Raw genomic sequence first — 25,184 nt, 5'->3', positions numbered from 1 at the left:
GTAGTAACGGCTCAGAGCACTGCTGTTCTTCCAGAGGACAGGGGTCACCCACATGGTGCCTCACAACCATCTGTAACTCCAGCCCCAGGGCATTTGATGCCCTCTCTGTTCTCTTCAGGTATAAGGCACAGACATACATGTAGGAAACACCCCCCAACATACACAGAAAGACTTACACGTCTAAAACGCCATGGACAAGATATGGGAGTGAGTGCACGTCAGTGGAAGAGGACTTGCCCAGTTGTGGGCAGCCTTGGGCTTGATCTCTAACACTGACAAAGCAGACAAATCCCTAAACAAAATCCTTCCACATTGAATTCTGACAAAAGGCTGTTACATAATGAATGTTGATCAATGTAGTTTACCACACTAAGATGAATCTTAACCTGATAAAACAATAAACTGAGTGGAAGATGGGCTGGAAAGGTGGCCCAGAGTTTAAAAGCACAGTCTATTTTTCCAGAGGACCTGAATTTTGCTCTTAGCATCCATGTTGAATGTAACTCCAGCTTGAGGAGGCATCTGCACTGACACTCTCCCCCCCACCACATTCATGCACACGAACACCCACACATGTCCGTGGACGGGGAGAATGCACACACAGCACATACACACAATTCTAAAAATAAAATGAAACTTGAAAAAATGTAATGGAAGGTAACTTTGTCAATTTAATGAAAGACAGTTATAAAACACAAATAAAAATATTAATACTAAAGTCATTCTTGATGTTGAAATACTGAAAGTTTTCTCCCAAACTCTGGGAATGTAGCAAGCTTTTTCTAGGTCAGCATTTTTAGTCAACCTTGACCTGGAGACCCATTGGAGGAGAAGAAGGATGATGTACAAGTTTAAATGAAGGAATAAAACTGACTTGGTTCACAGCTAAAGTTGTTGTTCTCATAGAAACTCCTGAAGGACCAAGAAAAAGATCCCTGGACTGAGGACTCCCAAGATATAATGTTAGTACAATGTCAGTTGGGTTTTATTCAATGGTATGAGCACTATAATGAGCAAAGAAGACACAGACAATGAACTCAAAATCGCATGTAATAACACAGGACAGGAAATTTTCATGGATAAACACGTGTAACGCCTGCAGGTTGAAAAATACAAAACAACGCTGAGAGAATGTGAAAGTCTAAATAAATGGTGTGATCATCAATGTTGCAGGGAAAAATTAGACAAGAATGAATTTCCAAAAGACAAAGATAGCAAACATGGTTTAGAGGAAAAGTTGAAGAAAGTATCCATCTTAAGACTTACTATAAAACCATAAAAGAATGACTTGTTCCACCAAAATACCAACTAACATGAACAACACATAGTCTTCCAACGTTTTCAAGGATGTGGGGGCATCCTTGTGGGGGTAGCGAGCTCGTTCCCAAAGATGCCTGGAGCCAGCTCAGGTCTAGATACAAATGAACAGAACCTCTAGACCTTGGCAATGCCAGCTGGTCAAGCTGGTCCTTTCTACCTAAACGCTGCTGAGCTGTGCTCCTCACCCAAACTACAAGTTCAGAGTAAAAAGTCACTGACAGTCAAGCTTGCCTGCAAAGTCACGTGTCTGATACGTTTTAAAAGAAACAGGATGTAAAACGTAGAGAGGAACAGACATGCGGGTTTTGTTGAGAAGGACAAATGTAAAGATGAGATCTAGATGGCATCTGAAACAGCATTCTCCTGATGACTCAGTAATGAGGTGCCCATGCACTAGGGCTTAGAAACTGTTTTTGGTGCTCAGTCAGTGAGACTGTACTTCTAGGCTGAACCCTGCTTGTAACTTAAACCGGTTCTTGTTAGCTGCTCTGAGTCTCCAGGGCTCTTATTATGAAGTGAAGATCATTGCTTCTCACACCTGCAAGAGCAGTAGTGAATGAATGGCTGAGCCACCTCTCCCGCCCCAGTGCCAGCTCATCCTGAAGGCTCCTCCGTGCACACCAGGTGCGTGCAGCACCCTTAGAAGCTAGAAGAGGGTGTCTGGTCCCCTGGAGCTGGAGGTACAGGCAGTGCTCCTCCACGTGGGTGGATGATGGGAACTGAAACTTGATCCTTTGGAACAGCGGGCAATGCTCTTCACTGCTGAGCCAGCTCTCCCACACTACCCCGCTTCCAGCACAAATTCTTATTTATCCTTAAAACCGTAATTTACCACATAATTTAGACATTTATATACTGCAGTGTGATGATTTGCTACATATAAACAATACGAAAGGATCGAATCAGGAAAGCTGTCATTTCCAGCTTCGGAAGTAACTATCGTTTTTATATAGCTGGGGAGACCTAGTCCTACCTGTTCCTTATAAAATGAATAATAAGTCGTTGCAAACTGTTGCCACCTTACTGTGAAACGGGTGCTTGAACGTAGTCTTCCTCCGTGTGTGTGTGTGTGTGTGTGTGTGTGTGTGTGTGTGTGTGTGTGTGTCTGTCTGTCTGTCTGTCTGTCTGTCTGTCTGTCTTGGGATCTGTCACCGGACTTCCTTCTGTTGTGGCTTGAATGTGAACTGTCCCAACAGGCTCATGTGTTTGATCCCTAGGCAGTGGTGCTTTCTGGGGAGATCGTGGAACCTTCTGGTAAGAGGCCCTAATTGGTGGGTGCAGGGCTCTGAAGAGTGCAGCCTGATGTTTACAGGCTGCCTCTGCTTCTTCCTGAAGCCTGAGGGCTCTGGTTCCTGACCCATTGGGACATAAGAGGCCACTTGATGTGCTAAGGAGGCGGCCCCAGTGGCCATGCCTTCCCCACCCCACGAACTGTTTCCACAGAGCCGGAACAAAAACAACCTTTCTACTTCTGCTGTAGGTTGTTCCTGTCACTGTTCTGTCTCATTGATGAGGGAAGAAACAGAGACCTTGGTGCGGAATGGCTACTGTTGTGTTCTCTGCTGGTGTCCGGGTATGACGGTATGCTGTATGTGTCTCTATGCCTGGGCCTTTTCAGTTAACGTAAGGCCCTCTACTCTCGCTGGTGGGCTAAATAAGGGCTTCACAGAATAATATGCCGTTTTGTTTAATGCACTGCGCTTTCTTTCTTTGCTGCCAATGGACTTCTCAGACACTTCCATTTCTTAGTTACTGTGAATAGATCAGCACTAGTTCAATTTTTATTTACATTTATTAAGTTATCGATTTGGGGTGGTACAAGCTATGATGTCTGCGTGTGGGTGTGAGTGTGCGTATGGGCACTGGCTGTAAGCCAATGACCTGAGTTCAGTGCTAGACCCCGTGTAAAGGTGGAAGGAGAGAGACGAGTCCACAGAGCTCTCCTCTTGGCACATGTGCAATGGCATGAGCACCCACCCCATTCACACATCACCCTGCACATAATAATAGTAGATAGAACAGAAGACGACTCAATAGTGAAACTGAAGAAGGAATCCTTTCTGTGGAAGTGGAGGCCTGCACTCTAGAGGAGAAAAAACTGAGAAGACCTAAGTCGCGGGAGAAAGCAATGGGAAGGAAGACAATGGGAGGCAGCAGCCACGAACACAAAGGTTTGATCAGCACCACAGTCTAGTACAGACTAGGAGCTGTAAACGCGAGCTTTACTTATTTCCCTTGTAAGGTGTTGCTCACTCGCCAGAATTACTTATAATGGCTCAAGAGACAGACCTGGAAAATACATTTTTCAGACAAGGTTCTTGACTGAAAAAAACATGTGTCCTGGTGACCGCCATTTCGAAGGGCAGGAACTGGGCTTGTGTCTATCCCTCGATTTCACAGACAGGGAAAGAAGGCATTACATTGGGTTTCAAAACCACAGTCCATCCTGAGTTTGGAAACACGGCTGGCCTCCTGGCATTGGACACGAAATTTAGGCTGGTAATACCTAACCTGCTGGATTATGGTCAGGGTTAAATGCGACAGCAGATGGGAAAGCCCTATTCAGTTCATTCTCCCTCCCTCTCTCTAATTATAGTTCTGTCCATTTATTGGAGGGGGTCATGGCATGCATGTAGAGGTCAGAGGACAATCTGCCCGAGTCAGTTCTCTCTGCCACATAGATCTCTAAGAGGAATCTCAAGTGGTCTGACTAAGTGGCAGGTGCTTTACCCGCTTTACCTGCTCAGCCATTATGTTGGCCCCCTATCCATTCTCTATGATAGGTAATTATTATTGCTAGGAAAAAATTATTTGTTTTAATCAGTAATACTTGCAAGGTGAGGAAGACGGTATAAGAACATTCAAGACAAGGAAAGGAGAGATGGCTCAGTGGTTAAGAGCACTGACCGCTCTTCCAGAGGTCCTGAGTTCAATTCCCAGCAACCACATGGTGGCTCAACTATCTGTAATGGGATCTGATGCCCTTTCTGGTGTGTCTGAAGACAGCTATAGTGTGTGTGTGTGTGTGTGTGTGTGTGTGTGTGTGTGTGTGTGTGTATAAAATAAATCTTAAAAAAAGACAAGGGAAACAGATTCTGCAAAATTTGTTGTGGGACAGTGACAGATCCATTCTGGGAATATGAAATAAGAAGGTGGTTTGGGAGCCATGGTGTAAAAAGCCTTTAATCTCAGCATCTGAGATTAAAGAGAGGCAGGTGATTCTCTGAGTGTAAGGCAACATGGTCTACTTAGTGAGTTCCAGATCAGTCACGGATGCATAGCAAGACCTTGTCTCAAAAACAAGCAAACAAACAAATAAACAAATGAACAAATGGTATTGGGACTGGAGAGATAGCTCAGTGGTTAAGAGCATATTGCTCTTACAGAGGACTCGAGTTCAGTTCCCAGGCTGGCAACTACCTGTAACTCTAGCACCAGAGGATCTGACCTCCACAGGCTCCGTATAGATCCCCACACAGACACAAACATGTGCACACAATGAAAATGAAGAACTGGATAAATAGTTACACTCTGAAAGGTGGGATTGAGGAGGAGGCTGGAAAGTTAGGTCAGCGCTAGGATCTAGGTGCTTAGGCTGTTTATACTCCAGAGTGAAGAGACTAGGGTTTGATAAGATCTTATCAGTTGGGAGCAGAGCTCTGGTGACCACAATGAATGAGTCATGGTGGCTAGAGTGGAGCTGAGAGCGTTGGAAGTGGGGAGGATTTACTAAGATGCTCTGGCAGGGCTTGAGTTGAGATTTTGAAGGCTGGACCACTAAGGCAGCAAAATAAAGGAAGCATCAGGATCACCAGGGAATCCGGAAACCAAGGCGAGGTGAGAGTCCTGGGGATTCTGGAACTAGATGTTCCTAAGACGTTGAGCACAAGCCACATCTTGCACATCTGACAGGAGGCCAAGGACTTTAGTTAGCAGGACTAGCTTTTGTTGGAAGGAGGGATGCGCAGAATCTGAAATGTTTACAGAATAGTCAATCAAAAAATGGGTTTGGGCTTTGGCATCTGGGTCAGTTGGTGATAAATAGAGTATCATTCAGTCAGAGGTCACAGCTAAAGCTCCCTCAAGTGCCTGAGGCCATTGAGAACAGCAGCAGAAGGCCAACGTTACCCCCAGTAATGATGTTTGTACAGATGCGCACACTAGGGATATGGGCAGGGTGGGGCGAGAAGGGCATCAAACAAAATCAAAGCTCTGGGTCTCACTCAGTCACTAATTTTTCACACACAGTACTGTGAGGTACAAAAAGACAAGAGGGATGGATACTTGTTCATCTTTTCAAGATGTAGGCAGAAGAAAGAGAGCTACAAAAGGGACAGTCACAGGATGTGGATGTGGTGACAATAAGACTGGGACATCAGAGACAGGCGAGTTCATTGGTTTGCTGGCCAGCAAAGCTGGCCTGATTGGGGAGGCCAGGCCAAGGAGGAACACTGTCTTGGAAACAAGATTGAGGACAACTGGAGAATGGTAGCTGAAGGTGTCTTCTAACTTCTACATGTACGGGGTGGGGGGGGGAGGGGAAGAGGGAGAGAGAGAGAGACAGAGACGGAGAAGAGGGAGGGGGAGGGAGAGAGAGGAAGAGGGGGAGGGACAGGGACAGGGACAGGGAGACTGTTGTGACTATGGATTGTGCCTTCCATACTCTTGGAAGCACAGGATGAGATGCTGAGAGGACATTTGAGGAGTAACAAGCTCATGGCAAAAGCAGCCAACACTGCTTGGTTATGATTTGGGTTGAATGGCGCAGGTTTGCTCAGAGACAACAAAGGTGGGCTAACGTGTGGAGGTAGGTGTTCCAGGTAGGCAGTGGAACTTGGTGGTGCAGAGAAAGCCATGGATCCATGCCCTTGAAGGCCGGATGCTCTTCCTTACCGACACTGAGAGTTTCCTGTAAACTCGAGAGGCTCGTCTCCCTGCTCTGTCTTCACTCCGGGTTTCCCACGTAGTCCTGCTGCTGCTGCTGGAACATATATTTGTGGTCATCAGGTGTGACGAACACTGGCCTCTGTAACTTTTCTTTTAAACATCAGCACATTTCAGCTTTCCCTTCTGTGTCCTACCTATTTTAGTGTTGATATTTATTATATACCTTTGCTTTTTCTTTGTCTTTGGAGATAGACTCTCAAGTAGCCCAGGCTGGCCTTGAACATGCCATGTAGCAGAGTTGAATTCCTGAACCTCCCCCTGCCACTGAGCCTGGAATTACAGGAATGTACCATGCTTGACTCGTACCTTTGTTTTTAAACACTAACTCACCTCTGTGATAAGTAGTCTGGTATTATAAGCCAGTAACGTCGTGCTCAGAGATTGCACAAGACCAGTTGACTCCAGCTGCCTTCCTTTCTCCACAAAAACAGGAGGAAGCCTGGAGCAAGATCGCAGTTCACACTATGCTGGGTATTTGCAGTTCCCTGGCTGCCTTGCACCCGGGCTGGCCCTCCCAGTTCTTAAGAGCACTCTCCAGTCCTTGTCGGTAATTGTTTTGGGCCTGGGCAGCAACCTAGCTGGTCTGCTAATTAATGAGGCTGCCTGATTTATTCGGGCCACTCCATCTTGAACCAGGTAACTGAAGAACTGTTGAAGAAAATTGGAGCAGGATTTATTTTGACAATGTTGTCTGAGCTCCTGGATGTCTGTCTATCCCTGGGGAGATACAGGTTGTCCTTCCTGAACCTTGTTTTTCAGGTCCTTTCTAGCCTGTGATCTGTTCCACATCTTTCAAGTAAATTCTTTCTAGAATTAGTTTCTCCTGGGTTTAAAAAAACACAAGTCAATATTAAAACTGGTGAGATGGCTTTAGTGGTGAAGTGTTTGCTGCTTTTCCAAACATCACAATTAAGCTTCTTGTACCCATGTTGATAGGCTCACAACCACACACACACACACACACACACACACACACACACACACACACACATTTTATAAATAAATAAGACAACTCCATTTCTGACACAACTAGAAAATATTTACAATTGTCTGGCAAATTTATCTGCATTGCTTTGGGAAATTGAGACTGAGAGAGATAGGGGCTGGAGAGCACGACTCAGTAGTAGAGGCTATGCTTTCTGCGCATGAGCGTAAGGGTCTGAGCTTGGTCGTCAGCATTGCATGAAGGACAGAGAAAAAGAGGAGAGGAGAGAGGAATGAAGGTGAGGAAGAGAAGAACGAAAGGAGAGAACATACATAATTATGAGCCGTCAGAACCAGGTGTGCTGTGCATGCCTGTAATCCTGGCATTCAGGAGACAGAGGCAGAAGATGATGAGATCAGGGCAAGCCTGGGGTAAATAGGGAGTGAGAAATCAGCCTGTGCAACATAATGAATCCTGACTATAGACAGACAGACAGACAGACAGACAGACAGACAGACAGGGAGACATAGCAAATGCTAGTTTGTCTGTTTTCCTTACATTTAATCAAATCACTTTCCACAGTTGCTCGAAGCAGGCACCAGGAAATCGCCCCTGGTTTTTGCTTATGAAATAGACTAGACTAGTAGATATTTACTGTCTAAGGAATCAAAATGAGACATATTCTTAGGAATAGTTTTATCATAGTAAACAAGGGACAACGAGATTACACATGAAATGTGGTTATATTGCAAACATGTATGAACATAGCGTGTGCCTATGGTGAGCTATGTGGGTACAATGTGTGCCTATAGTCATCGTGTGGGGATGGTCTGTGGTTATACTCAGTTCTTATCTCTTTATCTAGCCTTTTTGAAATAGAGTTTCATACAGCGGTGAATTAGCTAAATGGCAAGTAAGAATACCAGTCCTAGGGCCCCTTTCCTCGATTGGGTCTGGGGTAGCAAAGATGAAATATAGGTTTTAAAAGATGTTAACTCAGGAATACCAGAGGGGAGTGTTTGCTAGCCTTAGGGAGATGTAGAGGTGCCCACCCATTGAGTTAGTCAAAGCATATGGAAATCAGCTGGCATGCCTGTGTCATTCATTCCTGAATCCAAAGAGCTCTAGCCACTGGCTGGGAACCAATGCCATTTAACTAATTCACCACAGTAAGGCAAAACATTAGAACCAATTACCAACAGTTTTATGAAGCCTCAAATTTACTATGTAGCTCAGCCTGACCTTGAACTCCTGATCCTCCTGCTTCCAACCTTCTGAATGCTAGGATTACAGCCACCATGTCTGACTTACAATCAATTCTATCTAAGGAAAAAGGTAACCTATCAAAAATGTAACAATGGCTTTTTTTGCTGGGTGCTGGCTGGCAAGTTTATGAAACCCAGGAAAGTGGTGCTGGTCCTGGCTGGACGCTACTCCGGACGCAAAGCCGTCATCGTGAAGAACATTGATCATGGCACCTCCGACCGCCCTTACAGCCATGCCCTGGTGGCTGGAATTGACCGCTCCCAGAAAAATGACAGCTGCCATGGGCAAGAAGAAGATCGCCAAGCAATCCAAGATCAAGTCCTCTGTGAAAGTTTATAACTACAGCCACCTCATGCCCACAAGGTACTCTGTGGATATCCCCTTGGACAAAACTGTTGTCAACAAGGATGTGTTCAGAGACCCAGCACTGAAACGCAAGGCCAGGCGAGAGGCCAAGGTCAAGTTTGAGAAGCGATATAAGACAGGGAAGAACAAATGGTTTTTCCAGAAGCTTCGCTTTTAGATGTATTTTTGTTTTCGTCATTAAAAAAATTAAAAAATAAAAAAAAATGTAACAATGGTTTGGGAATGTCCTATTTTGCTTCCTATTGCTGTGATAGAGACTATGTCCAAAAGCTGCTTGAGGAGGAGCAGCTCGAGTGTTTGGCTTAAGGATCCCATCATAATCCATGATGAGGGGAATTCTGGGTAGGAACTCAGGCGGGGAAGGAACCTGGAGGTAGAAACAGAAGCAGAGACCTTGGAGGAGGCTTATTCTCCCAAGGCTTGCTCAGCCTGCTTTCTTATACAACCAGGCCTACCCGACCAAGGATTGTACTGCCAACAATGGGCTCTTCCACATCAATCATTAATCAAGAGAATGCACTGGGCGTGTTAATCACATGTCTTCAATTCTCGAATTCAGGAAGCAGAACAAGCTGTCTCTGCAAGTTTAAAGCCTGCATGGTCTACATAGCAAGCGACTTACAGGTCAGCCAAGGCTCCAAAGTGAGACCCTGTCTCACAGAACAAAACAAAACATTAAAGAAAATGCACCCTAGACTTGCCTACAGACCAGTGTGCTGGAGGTATTTTCTAAATCGAGGTTCCCTATTCCCAGATGATCTGAACTTATTATGTCAAGTTGACAAAAAAAAAAAAAAAAAAAAAAAAAAAAAAAAAACTAACCAGCACAGGAACTTAAAAATACCTCTGAGAAAAAGTACACAGTATTAGTTCTATAGTAGATATAAAATCAAGGAAGGTCCTAAGGGACATGCTTAGAAAAAGCTTCTAATATGAACCCAGAAATGTCCTATAGGACAGGGTAAAATAACAGTGCTGAAAATATGTTTCGGGATTCGGATGGAAAGATCATATTTGGTTGAGGAAATCCAGAAAGGCTCTGTGGAGAGCTCTGTAAGGGTGTTCAGAGGAGGAGTACTGCAGTAGATAATTTTATGGATGTATAGATTTTTGTTTGTTTGCGGCCAGATTTCTCTGTGTAGCCTTGGCTGTCCCTGAACTCACTGTAGACCAGGCTGGCCTGAAACTCAGAGATTTGCCTGCCTCTCCCTCCTGAGTGTTGGGATTAAAGGTGTTCGACGCCATAGTCTGGCTAAACTTTTTTTTTCCAACAGAATTTGGAGAATTAAGAGAAAACCTTTGCAAAGCTATTAATGGTAACAATCCCAAGTTGTGTCTCAGAATGTTGACTTTAGGTAGAGGACTGTCCACATAGATAGGATGCTTTCAGGACAAAGGGCTAAGATGGTGGCAACTTGAGAAAATGGTTTGCACTGGTGAGGTGCTGTGGTCATCAAAGCTATTACCAAAGTAGTGGGGGCTATTTATCATGTGGACTCTGTAACAGTGTGCTAATCTTTCTCAAGTCTTTTGTTGTAGTGGTGGCAGGATAAAGACCTAGGAGATGGCTGTGCTTAAGAACAGCTTTGTGAAACAGCTAGGGATTGATTGGTTCATTGGGTGAGGAGAAGGAGATACCACCTTGCTCTGAGATTTACTCGAATCCTTCTCCACTGAGCTCTAGATCTGACAATGATCTGGATTGCTCTACACTGCTTGACTTCCTAAGACAAGTTTAGTTTAAAAGAGATTTGAAAAAGGGGAGAGCCTGAGAGCTCACTTTGGGCTGGTCTGAAATTTATCCATTGCTCCTGTCAGGGGACCTACTATTCAAGATTTTCCTTTCAGGCTCCTTGAGGTTTCCTTTCCTCTTCCCTTTGAGTTCAAGAAACCTAAGTCCTCGTCTTCTCAGTTCATCCTATCTTTTGTCTTTCCTCTAACCAGACCTTTTAACCAGCTTTCCACTATGTAACAGATACTGCAAGCTTATTTTGACCTACATCTTTGGAAGTTCCCAAGCATGATCACTTGACCTTATTATTTTGGGGCCTGTGGTGAGGTCCTACATCTCTATGAACCATGTGACAGAGCAAAGCACTTCATGGCCAGCAAGCAAAAGAGAGGAAGAGGAGGAGGCTGGAGTGCCATGACCCTTTTGAAAGTCCCCCGGAAAGACCCTACACAGAGTAGAATTCACCTGTCCAAGGTTTCATCACATCCCGATGTGCTGAGCTGAGCAGCAAACCTTTAGCACAAGGGCCTCGAGGAAGAATAAGCTGTAAAAGTTGGCATCTGTCTGTGATCAGTCCCGCAAAAGACCTAGCAATTTACCCCAACACTGCTTCCTGTTCATTCTACTTCCTGTTGTGGCACTGGCTTCACTTTTTAAATTACACAGGGCAAACCGTTACGTGAATAGTTAAATACTGACCATGCATGCAACCCCAAGCACCAAGATTGTTCTGGTTTTGCAAAAAGGTCCCACTATAGAGCCCAGACTGGTGTCTAACTCACAATGATCCTTCTGTAGCCTTCCAAATGCTTACCTCAGACACCATCATGCCTAGCAACTGCAGCTGTTCTATCACCGGTTGACAGCTTTCATGTACTGGAGCCAATAGCAAAATGTAATGTCAACTATAATTTTTTTCTAGCCTTCAGACTCCCACCCATACGCTGCTGTGTAACTGAGAAGAGACCTTTGTAGTCGAAGACTAAACTGTTTAACACTGACCCTGCACTGTCTGAGACAGATGTTCATCTATGCACAAGGAAAGCTTCGCTCCTACAGGTGCCGGGAAGCATCTCTGAGACTGGGTTCTCTTAAGATGCGTCTATGGGAGTCTTCAGGGTGTTGCTGTCTCTCTGGGGCCAAGTGTTTAAGCAGCAGAAGTTTCGGTAGCTACCACCTGGAACTGACCTTGTCCCTAGAACGTTTCTGGAGTTAGATTGACGGTCATAATGTTCACTGACTTCACACCCACTGTAACTTGTGCTCTTGTGCTGGTATGAGAAACCCAGTCCTTGGTTTTTCATAGCCATTTTTGCATTTCCTCCTGTTGGAAGTTTTTGTTCTGAGCATCCTGTTTGCTTTAAGCACAGGAATTGATTTACCCTCCCAATCCCTGTAGATTCCCTGACCTTGTACGTTGGGTCTACTTAGCTGTCTCCATCATGGCCTGAGTTTTTGGTGTGATTCTGCAGAGTGCACTTGTGTCCGCGCATAGATCAGCTGTGCTCTAATTCACCCTTAACCACCTAATCCTGCAGCGCTGTCGTCATTCTTCAGCTTGACTGAACACAACATGGCTCCTTTCGGTACCGCACAGGCTTCACCGGGTATTAGAGGAATTGAGCACGTCCTCCACGCTCTGGTACATGATTCACAGTGCTGTGAGAAGGAGGCTTCCCTACACACAGATTCACTTAGAATTAGTCCCACATTTTATCAGGTAGGGACAGCAGCTGAAGGATATTAAATAACTTCCCTGGTTATGAGGGAACAGAAGTGGGAGAGCATACATCCTAGTAGGGAAATTATTATATCAACACAAAGAGGGGTGTTTGATAAGTTAATGAAATTATGAATGAAAAATAAACTACTACTGTCTGAAGAGGTTGTAGATTAGGAGAGGGGCCATCAGGAATTGATGAGGTTCTCATGGCAGGTTGACATGACTAGTGTACTCACTGGAAACCAACTGCGTGCCTGGGGTGGGATGGAGGACAGATGGGTAAGGAGGGAGAGGGAAGGAGGAGGGAGGGAAAGGGACAGGGGGAGGGGGAGGGAGGGAAAGGGACAGGGGGAGGGGGAGGGAGAGAAGGAGGGGGAGGGAGTAGGAGGGGGAGGGGCAGAAGAGAATCAGTATCTTTTCACCAAAAGTCTTGTTCAACTGACTGGATAAGGCTTCTGCACATTGTGGAGGGTAATCTGCTCTACACAAAGTCTACTGACTTCAGTGTAATGTTGTCTAAAACAATTAATTTCATTGAGAGGCAGACTTGACTAAATAATATGTAAGTAGCATGGTCTATTCAAGTGGGCCCCCTACATTAACCCAGGAAAAAAGAGAGGCTGCTACTCGGGTGGGAGATTGATGGATGATACGGCATTGTTAGATTTCACAGTGTGAAGACAGCACCTGGGGCATAGTGGGCAGATAAGTTACAGTTCTACTTATTTGTAGAAATAGTTTGAAAGTTGTTGGGTCACTCAGCTACAGTACTTAGGAAAGGGTTGTTTGTTTGTGTTCTTTGGTTTTGTTTTTTGTTAGCAGTGATGTGATATGTAGCTGCTCTTCCAGGTGTGATGGCTCGCACACCCCAGCAAACCTATATGACATTGACAAATGTTTAAGAACAAAATGCATTAAATCCATCCAGTCCCTTGACATCATAGTTTGTAAGAGCTTATTATAAATGCATGCAAACCACTTACTTGGCCCACCATGGAGCAAATGCTATTTAACAGGAAGCTTGGTTTGTGCTGAAGCATTGTCTGTGTCCTCACAGGGAACCGAGGCTTGCCGTTGGCCAGAATGACGAGAGAGTTTGGTACTGTACATTGCTAGCTTGGAAGAAGTTCAGACATCAAAGTGTGACATGTGTTGCTTTGGCACCATTACAGAACTGAAAAACCTTAAGTCACATTAATTCCAGCCAGAGTTACAAAAGACAGGGCAAGGATGATAGATACCAATCTTTGGTCATGTAGACATAAAGGAAGAAACATCTTTTACTATGTGTCGGGTACCACTACAGCTTTCAGATACAGTATCTTATTTAATACTCTTTTAAAGAATTACTTATTTATCTTATGTGTATGACTGCACTGTAGCTGTCTTAAGACACATCAGAAGATGGCATTGGATCCCATTACAGATGGTTGTGAGTCCTGTGGTGCTGGGAATTGAACTCAGGAAGAACAGTCAGTGCTCTTAACCACTGAGTCATCTTTCCAGTCCCTTAACCATCCTGCATGTAGGTACTTATGGATCATTGCAACCCTGTGACCTCTTCTATCCTTCCTAGGGAACTTGTTGAAGATCTCATAACTAGTTAGGAGAAGAAATAGGATGAAAACCCAAGTCTGATTCCAACCCAAGCCATCATTAACAAAGCTGACAACAGGAGAGCTAAGAGGGGACAGACTAATAACATTGTGGCACTGAAAGAAATTAGCAGCAAATCAGATATCCTAGAGCCAGAGACAATGGTAACTGGCATGTTTGTAATCTAGCTATGTATTTTACAAAGATTGATGTTCAGGAAAAATAGAGTAGTCTGCGTTAGAAGCTGGTTTCAGAAGATGCAGGGGCAAATCTGGAGTTGTTCAAGAAATGCTCCTTGAGGCAAGTGTATGGAGTGGTTCTGTGTGACCTCTCAGTGGACAAAGCGGCCTGACCTCATCAGGCTTCCGCTTTCAGTGGAGAGAGACAGAACCTAAGTAAACCGCAGCTTATGTCAGTGACAGGTACCATGAATAACAGGAAAGCAAGGGAGAGAAATAGAGATGGTGCAGGGCAGTTAGAGGAGCCCTTGCAGAGAAGCCAAGGATTGAGGACCTCAGAGAGGAGAGAGCCAATCTTGCAAATGTCTCTGGGTGTGCACATTTTAGCTTTGAATTTTCATGCTTGTAATATAGTCCTGTGACCCTCCTCACCCCATTCCCTTCTCTTATGCCCCAACCCTTGGAGATCCCCTTTTACTTCCCAACTAGTCTCCTACTTCCATGTCCTGTACACACACATGTAGATCTTTTAAAGAGTTATTTTATTTTTAATAATGTGTACTTTGTATGTAGGTATGGGTGCCCATGGAGACCAGAGGTATCAGATTTCCTGGAACTAGAATTACAGGTGTTCATGAGCTGCCCGACAGGAGTGTTTGGAACCCAACTCAGGTCCTCTGGAAGGGTGGTATGTGCTCTGAACTGCTCAACTGTCTCTCTCCTGCCCTGCTTATTAATTTGTTGATAATTTCACACAACATATTTTGATAATATTTACTTCCACTCCTAATTCATCCCACTCCCCGTACCTTTACCTACCCCAACTTCATATTTCTTAAAAAAAAAAAATCACTCACTGACTTCAATTTAGGACACCTACGGAAGTGCGATTGCCTAACCAACAGTCAGGTCCTTAGAGAAAGCTGACTCTCCTTCCAGAAGCCACCAACTGTCCCTAGCTCCTCGGTTAGGGATTTGGGGTAGTGAACCTTTTCTCACTCTGTGCCAGAATGCTGACTGGCTTGATTTTTGCAGGTCTTGTGCAGATAACGCTGGCTGCTCATGGGTGCTGTGGTCATCCCCTGTCCATTAGACTGCAGAACTTGAAGGAGTATAATAACTCCAGGAATGTTTCTGTTTTTCTGTGTCAGTATGACTAAGGTCTTTTGTGATTCCATAATTATTTTAAGATTGATTTTCAATTCCTGTGAAGCTTCGCATCTAAATTTTGATGGCGATTGTATTGAGTCTGTAGCTTGCTTTTTGCTAAGATGGCCACTTTCACATATTAATCCTACTAATTCATGTGCTTGGGCAGTCTTTCCATCCTTTGGTGTCTTCTCTAATGTCTTTCTTCAGGGCTTTAATGTTTTCATTGTTTAGGTATTTCATCTCCTCAGTTAGGTTTATTCCAAGGGTTTCTGTTGTTGTTTCTGGCTATTGTGAATGGGACTGCTTCCCAATTCCTCTCTTAGTCTGTTTGTTTTGGGTATTATATAGGAAGGCTACTGATTTTGGTATTATCCTGTGACTGACACTTTGCTGAAAGTGTTTCCTGGTAGGGTCTCTCACTTACAGAATGAGGTAATATGCAAATAGAAACACTTTGCCTTCTTTCTTTCTTGTTCTGAACACCTTTTGTTTTCTTCTCTTGTCTTCCTGTTCTAGCCAAGACTTCAAGAACGCTATTGAATGAGCTTAGTGAAAGTGAACACCTTCGTCTTTTTCCTGATCTCTGTGGGAATGCTTCAGAGGGTTTCTGTTGTTGTTTTGTTCTGTTTGGCTTTTTGTTTTATTTTCATTTGATATGATGGTGGCTATCAGTTTGTAATAGATGTTAAGATATATCCCATCCTTAGTCTCTACAGGATTTGTTTTGGTTTTTGGTTTGTTTGTTTTGAGACAGTGTATCTTTGTAGCCTTGGCTGTCATGGAATGAGCTCTGTAGACTATGGCTGTCATAGGACTAGCTCTGTAGACTATGTTAATAATCAAGTGATTTCTGTCTTTGAGTCTGGTTTACATGGTGAATCATATTTATTGACTTAGCTATGTTGAATCTTACCTCCAATTGTAGAATGACATCGACTTGATTACAGTGAATGATCCTTCGGATGTGTTTTGAATGTAGTTCCCAAGTATTTTTTTTTAAAGGGAACGTACATTTATTAAAAATAAAATAGCACACAGTCTCTGATAATGAACAATTAAACCCCACTCAAAAGTCCAAAGACTTCCAATATATGATGTAGCAATGTACATGTGTAAAAAAATCCCATGGAGTCATTTATTTTAGAATTTTCAAAAGAAAAAAGCAAACCCACTGGGGTTTCCTTGTGAAGACTGCCTCCGGGTGCACTAGCAAGGCCGGCGCACCTCAGAGCTCTGTACACGGCACTGCAGCCTGTGCAGCAGCCTCTAGCGACACACCTTTCTGACTACGGTCAGTTCTGCGTGGTGATCCAGAATAAAAATCAGTGCTTTTATTTCATAGGAAGTATTCATAGGCTGGAAGAGCAGGGGTGACCTGGTTTCTTAAAATCTTCAATTTTAATGAAGACACAGACGAAATTACTAAATCTAGACATTTTCACATTATTTTGCCTGAGTGTCAATTACTGTATAAAAATTAATGTAAAATCTTAAATGAACCAAAACTGGTGTCTCTGAAGACTGAAGTTCTTCACATCTGATGTGGCCGGTGACTCTTCTGTCTCTGTAATTAGCAATGTCTCAAAACAAAAAACTTTTGAGAAAGATTATGCACTCCTGTGAAGAGAGAGCAAACGGGCCGTCCTCAATCTCTGCCTAGGACACACACAGCTCCTGCTGGCCACTGCACGGGGCTAATTTCCCATCTTCAGTCTTTTCCTGCCCAGGGGTGTGGCAGGAGGTCTTCCTCTTGAGTAACCGAAGACTCAGCCGAAGCAGCTCGTTGTCCACCATCGGAGTGTTGGTGTACGCCTGCTTCACGGTTCCCTTTTCGTTCTTCACAAGCTGCTTCCGGATTGCAGAATCCCGTCTGAAACATAATGCTTTACAACATGGTCCCAGGTCACTAAGGAGACTCGCCCGCTCTTCTTTTCGAAGTAAAGCAGCCATGTTGAGAGCCCCTAGTTCATGTTCAAAAAGGCTGTCTGCATCTTTGGGTTTCTCTAGAAGTTGTTGACATGTTTCTTTAACTTTTGTAAAGAGCTCAGAACCGGCCAACTTTTTAGAAATCCCAACTCGTAGTAGCACGGCTCCGGGTGTGAACTTTAAGAGTGCAGCCCCGGGCTCTCTCGGCTCTTTCCGATGCTTTGGCATTAGTCCAGACCAGTCCACATCTATCACATCTAATGGATCTGGCATCTTCTCCTCTTCCTGCTGGTCCTCTCTCTTTTCTGCATCCCCTGCCAGAATTTCATCTAGCTCGTCGTCACTGATGGGCTCATAGCCTTCCCCAGCACCAGACCCTAACGAATGCGCATCATCTAACTTGGACTCGTCATCTCCTTCCAGACTCTCTGTTCTCTCCGCTTTACTCACATCCTCAAACCCCTGCGCAGACCCCAGGTCTCTGTCCATCCTTTCTTTGTCCAAGGCCACAGAGTCCCGGGAGCTGCCCTCCAGGTCTCTGTCGTGTTCACTCTCCAATTTGACTTCACTTCGCTTCACAGATTCCAACTGAGATGTCTCAAAAGTTCTATCTCGTTCTCTGTCTCTTTCCATGGGGTCGGCGACCAGTCTCTCTCTCTCTCTGTCCAAGTCTCTCCTTTTGTCTCGGTCTCTCTCGCGTTCCCGAAGTCTATCACGGTCTCGGGTCCGAGGCCACTCTTTGTCTGCTTCCCGGTCCCACTCCCTTTGTCTGGGATCTCTCCGCTCCCTCTCACGCTCTCTGTCATGCTCATACCTATCTCGTTCTTGAAGCCGGTCTCTGCTGTCAAATGACCCAGACCTGGAGTGAACCTGTCGGTCTGACTCAGGAGAGCTTCTTCTGGAGCTGTGGCTTCTGGAATCCTGGCGATCTGAAGAAGTACTCCGACTGGGCTCTCCACGCTTTAACTGATCAATCCTAGATTTTCTCTCTCCTGTGAGCTCTAGGCTCTTTGTCTTTTCTCTATCTCTGGAGCCACTGTGGAGCACTCTCTTCCGACCACCCTGATCGTCCCCACTTCGATGTGCAGAATCATTAGATGGGGAGCGCAGGCGACCAGAGGTATGGCTGCGGTGACTCCGATTGCTTCCCAGGCTGCTGCTTCTCTTTTGATCCACCAGTTTGCGATGTGGTGTATCTTCCAGGGTCACATGAGACACCTCTACCTTCTCCCCTCGTGCCCTGTGGCATTTTCTGTGTGAGTCTTCACTGGCATTGATATTGGAGGTGGCACCAGAGCTTGAAATGGTGTTCCCAAGTATTTTATTGAGAATTTGTGTCTATGTTCAGACAAAGACACAGAAAGATTGGCTTATAGTTTTTCATTGTTGCTGTTACATTTTTCCATATTTAAATAATTTCTATTCTGATTTTCATTATTTCTTTTTATCTACTGCTTTTGAGGTTGGTTTAGCTTTGTTTATCCAGTGGCTTAAGGTTCACTGTGAGCTGTTTATTTGAGATCCCTCTAGTACTTTAAGCACTTAGAGCTATGAACTTCCCTCTTGGGACTTCACTGTATCGCAGAGATTGGGATGGGCTGTGTCTGTTTATCATTCAATTCTAAAACCTTTTAAGTTTCCTTCTTTTTTTTTTTTTTTTCGGAGCTGGGGACCGAACCCAGGGCCTTGCGCTCGCTAGGCAAGCGCTCTACCGCTGAGCTAAATCCCCAACCCCTTAAGTTTCCTTCTTGATTTCTGCAGTAATCTCTGAGTCAGCATTCAATAATTGTTTAATTTCAATGAGTTTGCATTTCCTATAGTCTTCTTTTGCTATTGATTTTTAGTTTTATCCCACTGTTGTCAGATATAGAACACAGAATGTTGTTTCAATTTTCCCTATTTGTTGAGACTTGTTTTGTTTCCTAATATGTAATGTATTTTAGAGAAGATTTCATGGGCTGTTGAGATGACTATAGTGTTTGTTATTTGGGTAAAATGTTCTGCCTTTTTGTTTGTTTGTTTTAATGTTCAGGCTTCTGCAGGCAGTCATTGCTGCTGTGTGTTGTAACACTGTGCCATATCCAGGGTGGTGGTTGAATATTCTTGGCCTAGGGACTGGCACTATTAGGAGGCACGGCTTTGTTGGAGGAAGTGTATCACTGTGGGGGTGGGCAATGAGACTCTCCTCCTAGTCATGTGGGAGGCAGTCTGTTCCTGGCTTCCTTTAGATGAAGATGTAGAACTCTCAGCTCATTCTTCAGTTCCATGCCTGCCTGGGCGCTACCATACTTCCTGCTATGATGATGATTGACCGAACCTCTGAACCTATAAACTCGTCCCAATGAAATGTTGTCCTTGATGAGAGTTGTCTTAGTCACAGTGTCTCTTCACAACAATGGAAGCCTAGGACACCCAGAGACACATCTTACAGCATTCCTCTCCATCCCTTGCTCTTTACTCCCTCCTCCATGGTGTTCCCTTCTCTAAGACTGAAAGCTACGCCAGTCTGTAGGCTGTAAACAAAAGTATTTAGAAGGCAGTTAGCGTACATGTCCATTTAGTAAAATAACAACAGATTCCTCCATAGACCTTGTGACCTCTCTAGGTACAGGCTTTTGACCAGGTGTCATATTACTTTTCTATTCTTACAATACAACACAGCCAAGACAACTTCAAAGAGGCATCATTTGATTGGACTTATGGTTTCAGAGGATTAGAGTCCAAGATGGCAGAATGAAGGCATGGCAGTAGGAACAACTGAAAACTCATCTTGATCCAAAAATAGGAGGGAGAGAGCTGAATACTGTGAACAGTGAGAGTCCTTTGAGACCTCGAAGCTTGCCCAGTGACACAATCCTCCAACAAGGCCACACCTCAGGATCATTTCTGAACAGTCCCACCCACGGGGGACCAAGTGTTTAACATATGGGTTTATAGGAGTAATTCTCATTCAAACTACTACACCAGGATCACAGTACCAGCCACGGATTGCCTCCCATGGAGGATGATCCATTGAGAAGTGGTTGGATACTCCTGGACCCATCAAGGCACTATTAAACACACAAGTGTATCTTGGGTGATAGCTTGTTGAGATCACTGATGGTTTTTCTATCTGATAGCCTGATAGAATCCTCTGACATGACAAAAGCTAATCATCAGAGAGGAAGCGTCCTATTGGAGGGTTTCGTACAAAGTTGTTGTGATGTGTCTTCTGCTTTTAAAGCATCATTTTGGATGCAGAGTTCACAGGAATGTGAGGTAGGATAAAGGTGAGAAGGTCTATAACTCAGGAAGATGGTTACAATGGCAATCCAGGCTAATTAATTGTGCCCAGATAGAGGAAATGAGGTCATAGTCTAATGCATTTTAAAACCAGCAGAGCAGATATGTGGATATCTATATGTGAGATATAGGAGGAGAATAGAGGAACTTTAGAGCAGAATACCAGAAAGATCTTTGCAGTGCTAAAAAAGAGGACAGTGACAGAGAGAGGTCTGAGAAGCACTCATAGTAGTGCCAATCAGAAGACCCAGAAAAGCAAATGGTGAGCGGGGGAATCATGGAGCTTGGGAAGATAGCGAAGCACCACAGAAGGTGAGAGAATAGAAAAGGAAGCCACCGCGGTGGAGGAAGCAGACAGGCTACCACTGAGTATATGGGACTTTGTACTCTGTGACAACCTTTGAAAGAAACGAATCAATATTGCCCAGTACTATTGTTTTGGAAAGTCTGGTGGTGCTATGACCTAGTCCTGTGTTTGATGGATCATCATAGAATACAGCTGGCAGCTGACAGAACTTTGATTGGGGATATCAGAATGACCATTTGTATCCGTCTACCAACTTGGTGCTTTCATTTCCGGTTGTTCATTCTGTACTTAGGAACTATGTGTGACTCACCTATGGTGAGTGAGTCTATTCATTCCATGTGCAGTAACTGACGTTTGTTTGGGTCATTTTTCTTTTTTACGTATAAAACACAGGAGTTAATGTCTAGTTCACTTTTGTGCTTATAAATACTTAAAGGGGATAAAAGTTGTCTTCACTGGGCTTTTCTTTACACACTTGAGCTCCATGTGAGAATGAGTGACAGAGGCAAGCCCCGCCTCCCACCCCCCCACACCACTAACATTAAAGCCTTCATTCAGCTGCAGTAAGAGGTCTTGTTTTCTCTGCTCCAGTCCCCAATAAACTGCTCAGTTTTCCATGCATACACCCCAGGCTCAGGGATGCGTCCCACAAATGCCCTTCACCTTGACTGATTTGGCTCTGGGTTTTCTTCCTAATCCCAGATCAGCAGTGAGCTCCCCATGGCTGCATTTCATCACTACGATCAACTGTATGGTTCTAGTTCGGCCTTCTCTGCTTCCTCACCTTCCTCTGGCCAGTGAAGAGCCTCCTTCTGCCCCTGTGATGGACTACACAAACTTTCTTCTAGTAGGAGCCTTCATCCCACAGCTTGGTCCTTTCCCATTGCTTTGTCAGAACCCACCAAAGACAATGTACCTATGATGTCCAACCTTTGAGATTCTTCTAGCAATACTAGATTCCAGCCTGAAGGTTTTTAAATTTAGAAGCTTTTTAAAAAAAACATGTGCTTGTACATTTTCTTACCTATACTCATTAGCATAGAAAGAACTTGCATGAATTTGCAGTTGCAGTAGCCAACACCGGGGGGGGGGCACACCATATGCCGAGCATTGTTTTATATTTTGCTTTGATACTTAGAGCAACATCCCATGTTCATCTTTCAGGCAATTAAATGGCAAGCAGCTCACACAGTCAGAATCGGACTTCAATTTAGCTGTCTGGCTCCACAGCCCAGCCTCACTGCCCTATACTCCCCTGCTTCTGTGGTTGCTCAAAATCAGAGTTTCACTGATTTTGTTGTGAAGGTCCCCTGGGGACTGTCACTGAATGTAAAGCTCAGCCCTCACCACCCTCTACCACCAAGAAACAGAAAATGCTCTCAGACATTTTGGGAAATGTTTTCTAGCTAAATGCTTCCAGGTGAGGCCCAACAAGAGAAAAGTGAACATCAAGAAGGCAAAAAAGATGTGAAAATATACATGTCATCTGTAGATCTATGCACCCGCTCACCTGGCTTTCTCCAAGTCTTGAACATTTTAAATAAATATAACTTTTACAAATGTTTCAACTTTCAAACACATGAATATAGTTGCTGGGCAAGAAATGGGCATGGAGATGAAGTGTAGCCCTCTCTCTCTCTCTCTCTCTCTCTCTCTCTCTTTCTTTCTTTTCCCACGTGGAGGGGTTTAATGAGAGAAGAGTAGAAGAAGAAAGAGAGGAGAGGCGGCCGGCCATGGGCACGTGGTGGGAGGGGGGAGGGGGCAAGAACAGAGAAGAACGAAGAGTGAGAGAGAAGAGAGCCCTCTTTTCTTTCTTATGTATGAGGCTAAATGATCTTGCATGGTCTAATGCTCATAGAAGAAGATAACCTCTACTGTTTACCAAGAGCCTGGCATACTTTTTAATAGTGCAAAGGTAAACTTGAATCCAGCCCGTGCCAACCCTCAAAGTCACAATCGGAAAGTCATGGTTTTCTTCCTGTTTACTTTTGGCTCTTATGCTTGAGAACATTACACAGATGCCCGTTGTCCTTTACCGTCTCCAATCCTTCCCCAAGGAGACCAGGAGCAAGAGTGGGCTGTGCCTCATGCTTTCTAGGCTGAGCTAGACCCTTTGAGTGGACTGTGCAGTGGACACTGAGTCTCTAAGGTCATCACATAATGAAAACACCTTATGAGGCTGAAATGTGGACTTCCATGGCTCTATTTTAAGTGACTGCTCCCTCAAGAGGTCTGCAACAAGGCGAGGAGCTCTGCTCTGGAAGGGCTACCGTCACTCAGAGAGGAAAAATGGGCAATTACAACACATATCCTGAAATAGAAACATCTAGAACTTATACTCATTTTTGCTCCCTTATTAAAATAGCCTGCCAGTCTGAAACATCTTGATAACTTTGCAATATATCTTAGGAATTATCAGCATCGAGGACACAACACTAGGCTTTGTCTGTCCCCTCCTGCTGGCAACATGTCTCTTCCATGGTGTCCTGCCAGAGCTTGGATGATACAGCAGATAAGATGCCTTCATGTTCCCAAGTGCTTCAGATTTAGGTCTCTTATTATTAGAACAATGTAATGACCCAGAGATTTTAAAAAAAGAATTTCCCTTCGAGTGCCACACACCTCACCGTGCAGCAGAATGTTTGAAGTACACATTACAAACCAGACAGTGTCCCTCACAGACATGTTTTCATAGTTTTTTAAGATTTAGTAATTGAAATTGTCTGGATACATTTTTATAGCTGAGAAAATAAGGTAAGACATACTTGAGAAAGCATTTTATCCATAATCCCCGACACATTATTGTTTCAGCTTTTCACTCCTCCCCCATACACGTTTTATCTACCCCTTCCCTGGGGAAGGGGAAGGAGGACCAAGAGAAACTCGCTATTAGCACTTTCCAGGCTCTTGGTCTGAAGGAATATGGCGGGAATGCAACCGGATTTGTGGTAGCTTCCTGCCAGGGAGTTTGTTTAGCCTGACCTGTTCAAAGGAGAAAAACCCCTGGATCTGAGGACATAAAAGGCTTCATATTCTTTTTTTTTTTTTGACACCCCTTACACTCCCAAGGTTTCATGTTCTTTATGAAAATGAAAGTGGTATTCCTTAAAGCATACACAGATCTTGCAGAATGCCTTAGAAGAAAAACGAAAAACAGTTTGACTTACTCTTTTTTTTTTTATCTGCCAAAGATTGAACGCATTACAGGGAAGCAGTGAGTAAGAGTAAGGAGGAAATGTGTGGCCAAGGGTGGCGCGCACGCCTTTAATGCCAACACTTGGGAAGCAGAAGCAGGGGGATCTCCGTGAGTTTGAGCCACCCTGTTCTTGTAGTGAGTCCCAGGCCAGCATGGACCATATAATGAGATACTGTCTTTTAAAAAGAAGGAAAGAAAGAAAATTTCAGGGAAATCTCAAAATTAATACACACACACAAAACACACACACACATACACACACACACACACACACACACACACACACAACAAGGGTTCTACCTGTGAAACTATAGATGAGCTGAAGCAGGTTTTTGTGATAATTCATATTATCTAGCTATTAGCTATATCAACAAGTATCTGTGCAGATATAATGCCAGTCTAGTAAATGTTGGAATTATGAGTTAGCCAAGTTCTTACCTTACATTGTTTTCTGATCAAGTAATGAGTAAGAAGGGGAGCTTTGTCCAGAAGGAAGATGCGGAGTGTGGCAGGTGAGAAACTGGGAGTGGTGGTGCCACAGAGGAGCAGACCCATGCTTCAGCAGGTGGTGGAAGGCACGCAGTCCTTAGAAGCTGCCACTCCCTCACAGTTAGTGAGGGAGTATTCACTCTATTAGTGTGCATGTGTTGGTTTGAATGAGACAAGTTCCCGAGGTAAACATATTTGAACACTTAGTTCCCAGCAGATGATGCTGTTTGTGGGGCTTTTGGAACCTTTAGGAAGAAGAGCTTTCCAGATTAAGTGTATCACTGGGGGTGGGCTTTGTGAGTTTGTAACCTCACCTGACTCCCTGCTTACTCTCTTTCTTCTTCTTTTTCTGCTTCCTCTATATGCATGAAAATGCAATCAGCCAGACCCTGTTCATGCCCCATGCCTTCCCCACCATGATGGACCCCCATCCGTGATGGTTTGTACATTCTTGGCCCTGGGCATGGCGCTATTAGGAAGTGTGTGTCGCTGTGGGCATGGGCTTTAAGAGTACATGCCAGCTGCCTAAAAGCCAGTGTTCTGCTAGCTGTCTTTGTAACAAGAGGTGGAACTCTCAGCACCTCCAGCCCCACGTCTACCTGGATGCTACCATGTTCCTGCCTTGATGATAAGGGACTGAACTTCTAAGTCTGTAAGACAACAATTAACTGTTGTCCTTGTAAGAGTTGCTTTGGTCATGGTGTTTGTTCACAGCAGAAAACCCTAACTAAGACATCCACCATGATGGACCCCATCCCTCTGGGTCCATAATCCAAAA

At 44.3% G+C, this 25,184-nt stretch overlaps 1 protein-coding gene, 1 long non-coding RNA gene and 1 pseudogene across 10 annotated transcripts in view; 2 read left to right on the top strand and 1 right to left on the bottom strand.

Annotated features, from left to right (window-relative positions):
• Positions 1-648: 648 nt before the first annotated feature.
• Positions 649-24,575, bottom strand: LOC134482069 (zinc finger CCCH domain-containing protein 13-like). 5 transcript variants are annotated; one of them, XR_015638850.1, is made up of 3 exons: positions 24,356-24,575; positions 6,214-6,298; positions 649-5,291 (listed from the first exon to the last, which is right to left on the bottom strand). It is a non-coding gene; the product is annotated as a zinc finger CCCH domain-containing protein 13-like (long non-coding RNA). The 5 variants fall into 5 exon arrangements; XR_015638851.1 differs by having other exon boundaries at positions 6,214-6,301; positions 24,356-24,549; XR_015638855.1 differs by lacking the exon at positions 24,356-24,575 and adding an exon at positions 11,371-11,440.
• Ints6 (integrator complex subunit 6) overlaps positions 1,603-25,184 on the top strand; it is a 140,478-nt gene continuing 116,896 nt past the window's right edge. For 2 of the 5 annotated variants that reach the window (XM_087586170.1, XM_087586162.1), the window contains exons 1-2: positions 1,613-1,944; positions 2,801-2,901. Coding sequence is in view for 2 of the 5 variants with exons in the window: in XM_087586163.1 (XP_087442289.1) it covers positions 2,904-2,908 (5 nt within the window). In the remaining 3 variants the exon portion in view is untranslated. Of the gene's footprint in view, positions 1,945-2,800; positions 2,909-25,184 lie in introns of those variants that run through there. The other 3 variants (XM_087586163.1, XM_087586168.1, XM_087586173.1) reach the window with 3 other exon arrangements.
• Positions 8,378-9,033, top strand: LOC134482128 (large ribosomal subunit protein eL27-like; annotated as a pseudogene).

Source organism: Rattus norvegicus, chromosome 15, assembly GCF_021556685.1.
Source record: "Rattus norvegicus strain SHRSP/BbbUtx chromosome 15, alternate assembly SHRSP_T2T, whole genome shotgun sequence".
NCBI classification, from domain to species: domain Eukaryota; kingdom Metazoa; phylum Chordata; class Mammalia; order Rodentia; family Muridae; genus Rattus; species Rattus norvegicus.
Note: the sequence above shows the minus strand (reverse complement) of the source record. Positions and strands in the feature narration are given on the sequence as shown.